General features: G+C 43.8%; 1 protein-coding gene across 1 annotated transcript in view; it reads right to left on the bottom strand.

The window, feature by feature from the left end:
* POLR2K (RNA polymerase II subunit K) overlaps window positions 1–2,700 on the bottom strand; it is a 4,309-nt gene extending 1,609 nt beyond the window's left edge. The window contains exons 1-3 of the mRNA XM_021716339.1: window positions 2,622–2,700; window positions 1,833–1,902; window positions 593–685 (exon numbers count right to left, since the gene is read on the bottom strand). Coding sequence (XP_021572014.1) covers window positions 593–685; window positions 1,833–1,893 — 154 coding nt within the window. The 5' untranslated portion in view covers window positions 1,894–1,902; window positions 2,622–2,700. The remainder of the gene's footprint in view (window positions 1–592; window positions 686–1,832; window positions 1,903–2,621) is intronic.
* Window positions 2,701–8,803: the final 6,103 nt, after the last annotated feature.

The following is an 8,803-nucleotide window of genomic DNA, read 5'->3' as shown; positions in this document are numbered from 1 at the left end:
TTTTTTGATTTATTGTAGAGATGAGGTCTCGCTGCCCAGGCAGGTCTCGAACCCGCAGGCTCAGGCAATCCACTCACCTCAGCCTCCCAAAGGTATGGGATTATAGGCTGAGCCACCGAGCCCGGCTACCACAAAACATTTTAGACAACGATGAACCACATATACAATATTGGTTCCCTAAGATAACACCATATTTTTCCTGTACCTATTCTATGTTTAGATATACAAATACCACTATGTGATAATTGCCTATACTATTCATGACAGTAATATGATGTACAGGTTTGCAGCCTAGAAGCAAGAAGGTATACCATACAGCCTAGGTGAGCAGTAAGCTATACCACCTAGGTATGTGTAAGAACAATGAAATTGCCTATGAACACATTTCTCAAGTTTATGAGAACCAAAATCAACTAGTATTTAGATTATTTGGAGCCTATACACTGGTCCATGAAAATGTTAACCATGTTTTTTTTAAGTTAAGTACTGTAACCTAAAAGTTAACATTCTACCAGAAATTAGTCTTTATCAATTCAGCATTATTGTTCATTTCCTCTTACCTCATATTTAAAAAGCATAGTTAAAAGGATACATCTTTTAGTCCTTTTCTTGTACATTATTCTGTATCCACATTCTCTGCATCTGATTGGATCCCTGGATTTTATTTCATTTTCTGTGTGACATTCTAGAAAGGAAAACACATTTACTCAAAGCCTAAAAGGAAAATAATACAGACAAGCAAATTATCATAACTATATTTTTCACCCAAGGCAACCCAAAGTATTGAAATATACGCACTCTTGGCTGGATGCAGTGGCTCATGTCTCTAATCCCAGCACTTTAGGGGGCCGAGGCAAAAGGACTGCCTGAGCCCACAGGTTTGAGACCAGCCTGGGCAACATAGTGAGACCTTGTTTCTACAATCAATCAAAAAAACTAGCAGGGCATGATGGCACACACCTGCAGTTCCCGCTACTTGGAAGGCTGAGGCTGGAGGAATTGCCTGAGCCCAGCAGGACAAGGTTGCGGTGGTCATGAGTGTACCACTGCACTACAACCTGGGCGAAGTGAGACTACAACTCAAAAAAAAAAAAAAAAAAAAAAAAAAAAAATGTATGCAATTTCAAGGGTATGCTGCTACTACTAATATATTAAGTGGGAAAGAATTGGAGAAAACACACTTTTTACAGGAGAGAAAATGAAATCTTAGCATGAAAAAACATTTTAAAAAAATAAAAATGGAGCCGGGTTCGGTGGCTCAGCCTGTAATCCCACGCCTTTGGGAGGCTGAGGTGAGTGGATTGCCTGAGCCCGCGGGTTTGAGACCCGTCTGGGCAGGTGAGACCTCATCTCTACAATAAAATCAAAAAATTAGCCGGGCGTGGTAGTGCGTGCCTGTAATTCCAGCTACTCGGAAGGCTGAGGCGGAAGGATCGCCGGAGCCCAGCAGGTCGAGGCTGCGGTGGCCGGGAGTGGCCACCCACTGCACTCCAGTCTGGGCGACAGAGTGAGACTCCAACTCAAAAAAAAAATTTTAAAAATAAAAATAAATAAATAAGTAAAAATAAAATAAAAATGGGGTCTCACGCTGTTACCCAAGCTGTTCTCAAACTCCTGGGCTCAAGTAATCCTCCTGTCTCAGCTTCCCAAAGGGCTGGGATTACAAGCACGAGTCATTGCACCAGGCCTGAGAAATGCTTATTTTTTTTAATGTTTAAATGCTCTACTTTATAACTTTGAAGATCAGTAACTCATACAAGCAAACAATAAATGTAATGATTTAAAACCTTAAGTAAAATACTCTTAGTTTATAATATAAGTGCTACTCTTACCTCCACAGATATATATCATTGGCTGTTGCTTTGGGGGTTGAACATCCTTTTGGGTGTCCATTGTTAGTACCTGAAATCACAGACTCCAACATTGAATATCTCAAAAAGGTTTCTCACAAATCCAACCAGGCCCCATTTTTCTTAGGTAAAGCTAAAAAGATTCCAATGATTAACCTGTACTTTTCCCCAAACGCCTATAGGTTAGGTCTAAAGGAGGAAACACACACATAAAAGTATTGAGCACTGGTCCCCTCCCACTGTGGGAGCTTTTCTGTCCTCTCAATAAACCCTGCTTAAAAAAAAAAAAAAAAAAAGGTATTGAGCATTACTCCAAATTAGGCACAACAATGCATACTTGATATATATTATTTTATTATAATCTTCACAATAATCCTAGGAGGCATCAATCTTATTTTGCAGACGAAAAAACCGAGGTTTAGAGAAATTAATTTCCGCAGAATTATTCAGCTACTACGAGGCAAAGATTTTCAGATCTGACTGCAAAGCTCGCGTCCTCATTTAACACAAGTTCTATTTTTCAAACTTTAGCAGAGGTTAGCCAAAATATTTATCTCCCTCAACAGGGGAACAGACCCACCGAAGGAAAGAACAATGAAATACTCCTAACAGCTAAACATCTAAACTAAAAGAAAATGGAAAGGACCGACAGCGCTGACTCTATCCCCAGCTTCTCCCAATCTCTAACTCCACACAGGAGTTCTAACCTCAAGTTCATCCCATTGTTGGCCCAAATACCCACCCACAAATTCCAACCCGCCAACTCCTCACCTACGCAGAACCCAGAAAACTTCTTACTCCGCACTTCAAACAGAACCCCACTTATCGCTGTGTCGCTGTCAACTTCCGGCGCTGGCCTATGACGTACGAGGAGGCGCCAACCCTTTCCGCCCCAGGGAACCCGGATTATGCCCTGGTGGTGAAGCCGGGCGCTTTGTGTATGTCTCTACGGGTGTAGATGTCTGTTTCTCCGCAGCCGTTTCCATTTTTAGGAAAGCAAAGGATTTTAACAGTTCTACAACTCGAAACAGGTGTGTGTTTCCGTCTAATGAACACCTTCCGGAAGGGCAGAGGGTTAGAAACCGAGATGACAGTGCTCATGGACTCAATCCTAGGCTAGTCATTACAGGGACGAACATAGAAGACCGCCTCCACCAATGGTTTTCACGTAGAAAAACACTTTCCAGATTGCGGTTTTAAAATTGTTTGGTACCTGTGCTGGTATAGTGGGGCAGCTGTCTCCTGACCTCATGATTTTGTTTTTGCTTTCCGGCCCTTTCCAAGGCTCCTGTCATCTCTCTCCCTACTTTTACTCATTTTTATTTTATTTTATTTATTTATTTGAGTTGGGGGTCTCACTCTGTCGCCCAGGCTGGAATGCAGTGGCACACCCACGGCCACCCCAGCATCGACCTACTGGGCTCCGGTGATCCGTCCCCCTCAGCCTTCCAAGTAGCTGGAACTACAGGTGCGCGCTACCACACCCGGCTAATTTTTTTATTTATTGTAGAGACAAGTTCTCACCACGTTGCCCAGGCTTGTCTCGAACCCGCAGGCTCAGGCAATCCTCTTGCCTCGACCTCCCAAAGTGCTGGGATTACAGGCTGAGTCACCCAGGCCAGCCTTACTCATTTTTAAACAAAAGCCAGCGTGGGGGCAGCTACATCAGCAACTCCCATCACAGCAAAGGGATTTTGCTAGGTTTAGCTACCAACTAAACTGTGCTTCCCCCTGCCATGTGTTCCTTCATAGAAGAGCAAGACATCTGGGCCCAGCGAAACTACGTTCTCAAAGATCACAATTTCAGTGCAATAAATCAGTTGGATTCAGAACGTTTATATTTGTTTATTTTTTTCACGGCAAGCATTTAACTTACATTGGAAGTATGGTGAAGAAAATGAAGTTTATTAAAATTTTTTTAAAAAGGTGAATCGGAGAAACAGCACCCCCACCCCCATGTACTAAGTCTTTGCCATCTTATTTATTTTATTTTATTTTTGAGTGAGAGTCTAACTCTTGCCCAGGCTGGAGTGCAGTGCCACGCTCACAGCCACCGCAGCCTCCACCTGCTGAGCTCAGGTGATCCTTCTGCCTCAGCCTTCTAAGTAGCTGGAACTACAGGCATGTGCTACCACGCCTGGCTTATTTTTTTATTTATTATAGAGATGAGGTCTCACCAAGTTGTCCAGGCTGGTCTTGAACCCCTGAGCTCAGGCAATCCTCTCACCTTGGCCTCCCAATGTGCTGGGATTACAGGCCTGAGCTACTGGGTGCCCGACCTTATTTGCTGTCTTATTAAGCAGGCCATATTCCTTTCTGGTCCTCAGTCCAGAAACTTGAGAACTTTGAGCTTTCACTTCCAGGAATTCAGACTGTGGTTGCATCTCTGCTGATAAGCTTGAGAGATTTGACTTGATCTTTCCAGTCTTCCTAGATGCCAACTGGAAGGACATAACACGGATTTAATATACCTAACGAGCAGCCATTTTAACATTGTCTAAATCTCATGTTCTTCAAGCAGTTCACTTACCCTCTAATCACTAGCCAAGGACACAACTGGTTTCTCAGAGGTAGCTACTGATAATTGCTTTGCAACCCCCATCCCCAGCTTGCTTTGTACTAATTAGCTTTTGTATGTCAAGTATTTGTCTTCACCCATAAGACCCGAGTTAACCTAATCAGCCCTGTGTGACCTTCTTGACAGACCCTACCATCATGGTAGCAATCATGTGACTAACCTACCCATCTGCCTCCTGTTCATCTCCTGACCTAGGGGCATTTGCCTGCGCCTTTGTGATGATGTAGAGCAGACCATCACCTAATCATCTTAACAACCTTCCGCCATCAAAGGGAAATATTTAAAAGAGTCAACCATAAGGTGCGGTGGCTCAAGCCTGTAATTCCAGCACTTTGGAAGGTGGAGACCAGAGGATTGCCTGAGCCTGCAGGTTTGAGGCCAACCTGGGAAAAATGGCAAGACCTCATCTCTGCAATGAATCAAAAAATAAGCCAGGTGTGGTAGCACATGCCTGTAGTTCCAGCTACTTGGAAAGCTAAGGTGAAAGAATCACCTGAGCCCAGCAGGTTGAGGCTGCAGTGACCTTGAGCTTGCCACTGCACTCCAGCCTGGGTGACAGAGTGAGACTCCAGCTCAAAAAAAAAAAAAAAGGATTCAACCACAGGTAGACTTAAGATATGGCCATGTACTCTTTGAGGCAAGAGGACTGCCTGAGCTCAGGGGTTTGAGACCAGCCTGGGCAACTTGGTGAGATCACATCTCTATAATAAATCAAAAAATTAGCTGGGTGTGGTGGCCCGTGCCTGTAGTTCCAGCTACTTGGAAGGCTGAGGTAGAAGGATCACCTGAGCCCAACAGGCTGAGGCTGCGGTAGCCGTTAGTGTGCCATTGCATTCCAGCCTGGGTGACAGAGTAAGACTCCTACTCAAGGGGGGGGAGGAAGAAGATATGGAGCATGCTCACCCTATTATCAATGATAACATCAGGTAACCTCTGTTGAGCCCTCACTATATGCCAGGCATCACTGCATTGCTCTCCTCTAATGGGTGTAAATGTCTTGCCATCCTGGAAAATAATACTTTTAACTCCTTGTAATATGGTTGTGGAGATGCAAGTTGGTATTTTCCCCCTACTCTCCATAACTCTTTTTTTATTTATTTTATTCACTTAGGTATATCTGCATAGCTTGGATGTCATGGTAATTGTGAAAATTTTCCATGATGTTTTACTGGATAGTCCCAACAAGAAGCATTTGATCTTGTAGAAAGCAGGTGTTTTAGAATTCTGAAGTCGATGGAATGACACCCAATCCAAGAAAGGGAAGCATACAAGCAAATGAATGTGGTGAAAAGAATAAGAAAATATATTGTCCAGACATAAGGCCAATCCCAGTGCTGTTTTTGTTTGCTTGTTTTTGTTTTGCTTTTGAGTTGAAGTTTCACTCTGTCACCCAGGCTGGGGTGCAGTGGCACACTCACGGCCACTGCAGCCTCGATCTGCTGGACTCAGGTGATCCTTCTGCCTCAGCTTTCCAGGTAGCTGTAACTACAGGCATGCACCACCATGCCCGGCTAATTTTTTTATTTATTGTAGAGATGAGGTCTCATCAAGTTGCCCAGGCTGGTCTTGAACCCGTGGGTTCAGGCAATCCTCTCACCTCAGTCTCCCAAAGTGCTGGAATTATAGGCGTGAGCCACTTGCCTGGCCAATCCCAGTGCTTTGGGAGGCCAAGGTGGGAGGACTGCTTGAGACAAGAAGTTCAAACCAGCCTAGGCAACATAGTAGGAAGAGATGAAAATTATTCTTCTTTGAATGATATAAAGGAGTTATGATGTCTGTTCTACTGTTCCATTGTAATAAAAATCTCAAGAAAAATAAACTGCTGGAGAAAAAAGAAAAAGACAATGATTACATATCTTTGGGGGGGTTATATGGGTTTTATTTAACCACAGGTAAAATTCCCTGCCCTGTGTACATTGGGATTGGGATGCACAGCAGACATTAACCAGAATAAGTAGATAATATGGGACAGAAGGTGATAAATTACATGGAGAAAATTCAGCAGAGTCCAGCAGGAGGACTGCAAATGCTGGGCAGGAAAGGGCAAAATGGCTGTAATAGAGATCTGTTTGAAGAGCTAGAGAAGGTACTAGTCACTCTACTTGGGAGTGTGGGGTAAGCTTTAGAGAGGTGCAATCTTGAAGAATGTGTAATTCATGAATTACCTAAGTCCTGCATGCGCCTCAGCTTAACAACCTCACACTGATTTTAATCTTATTTTCTCCCTATCCTGTACTCTGTTCCCTCAGTACTTGCCCCATGCAGTTGATTCTAACAATGGAATACATCAAGTTTAGGTTCTTCTCCACTCCCACGTTCTTCTGGAGAAATACAGAAGTTTCCTACTGGTTTCCTTGCAGCCTCCCTCACCTCTCTTCATTCTGTCCTCCATTCTGCTACCAGAGTGTCTTTCTAAAACACTCTGCATTGCCTAGAGAATACACTCCAGGCTCTTTTTTTCTTTTTTTTTTTGAGACAGGCTCTCACTCTGTCACCTAGCCTGGAGTGCAATGACATAATCACTGCTCACCACAGCCTCAGCCTCCCAGGTTCAAGTGATCCTTCACCTTAGCTTCCTGAGTAGCTGAAACTACAGGTACATGCCACCACGCCCGGCTATTTTTTTTTTGTAGGGACGTGGTGTCACTATGTTATCCAAGCTGGCCTAAGACTGCTGGGTTCAAGCGATTGTCCCACCTCAACCTCCCAAAGTGCTGGGACAATGGGCATACACAACACGTAGCTATTTTTTTTTTATTTTAGAGACCAGGTTTTTTTTTTATCTTAGAGGTCTATTTTTATTTTATTTTTTTAAGTCGGAGGCTCACTCTGTCGCCCAGGCTGGAGTGCAGTGACATGCTCACAGCCACTGCAGCCTCGACCTGCTGGGCTAATGTGATCCTTCCACCTAAGCCTTCCAAGTAGCTGGAACTACAGGCACGCATCACCATGCCCAACTAATTTTTTTGATCTATTGTACAGATGAGGTCTTGTCAAGTTGCCCAGGCTGGTCTCAAACCCATGCTCAAGCAATCCTCTCACCCTAGCTTCCTAAAGTGCTGAGATTCTAGGCGTGAGCCACCATCCCCCGCCAAGGTTTATTTTTCTTTTAGAGACTATGTTGCCCAAGCTGAACACATTTTGTTTTGAGTTTGGAACTTTCCTGCTTTTGCACATTTCAAGTGTGAAATTCCCTGTTGTTTGCCTTTTGAATTGTCACTTCAAAAGGCATTTTATTTCACCAAAATATGCCTCATATCATGGTCTATATGAAGTTAGTGCTGCACTCTCTTCTCTAGTAGGGTTAGCTGGTTCCTCTTTTCTTTGTGCTTTAATGTTCCTTGTTGTAGCACTTGCACTGTACCAACGTAACTGTGCCTTACTCAGCTTTGTATTCCCTGTACCTGGTCCAGTAATTGGCATATACCAAGGGTGCCAAAAAAATGTAAGCGAGGTTATCTATGTATTACTTTTAGTTCGCTGTAATCAGAAGTGTCTGGATGCTGATGGTAACCACTTTGAGCACCTGTTGTAATTGGAGAAGTCAAGCGTGACTTGTATTCATCTTTTATCGGTATGTATTAAGTATTACAATTTTAATCTAGTTTTTTTGTTTTCTTAAAAAGTGCATGCATGTTTTTGGCTCCCTCTGTAGTTGGAGCTTAGTGATTATTAGGGAGTTTGATTTTGGATGAATAAGGGACACCTAGTTAGAGAAATGTCCAGACAGAGGAGAGTGGTGGTAGCACCTGTAACTGGCTTAAAAGCAGTGGTTGAAGTTCTGAGTGAGAATTATATAAACGTGGGATGGTTAACTAAGAAAAATGCTGAGGTAGGATATCTCATTTAGGGAACAGGCCAAGGAAAAGCTAGAAAAAAGGAGACTAGGGAGAAGCTGCCAAGAGCAGTAGGACTGTGTCTGGCATATGATACGTGCCCAGTAAATATTTATTGAATGAAAATTAGGATTGAGTGGGCACAGTGGCTCATGCCTGTAATCCCAGCACTTTGGGAGGCTGAGGTGACAGGACTGCCTGAGCCCAAGGGTTCGAGACCAGCCTGGGCAACTTGGCGAAACCTCATCTCCACAAAAAAAAAAGAGCCAGGCATGGTGGCACGCATGCCTATAGTTCCAGTTACTTGGAAGGCTGAGGTGGAAGGATCACCTGAGCCCAGCAGGTCGAGGTTGTGGTGGTCTTGAGCATGCCACTGCACTCCACACTCTAGCCCAGGCAACAGAGTGAGACTCCAACTCAAAAAAAAAAGAAAGAAAACTTGGATTTAAAAAATATTTGATAGCCGGGCTTGGTGGCTCAGCCTGTAATCCCAGCGCTTTGGGAGGCTGAGGTGAGTGGATTGCCTGAGCCCGCGGGTT

The sequence above is a fragment of the Carlito syrichta genome, unplaced genomic scaffold (genome assembly GCF_000164805.1).
Source record: "Carlito syrichta isolate Samal-C Ts95f unplaced genomic scaffold, Tarsius_syrichta-2.0.1 Scaffold308755, whole genome shotgun sequence".
Lineage (NCBI taxonomy): Eukaryota > Metazoa > Chordata > Mammalia > Primates > Tarsiidae > Carlito > Carlito syrichta.
Note: the sequence above shows the minus strand (reverse complement) of the source record. Positions and strands in the feature narration are given on the sequence as shown.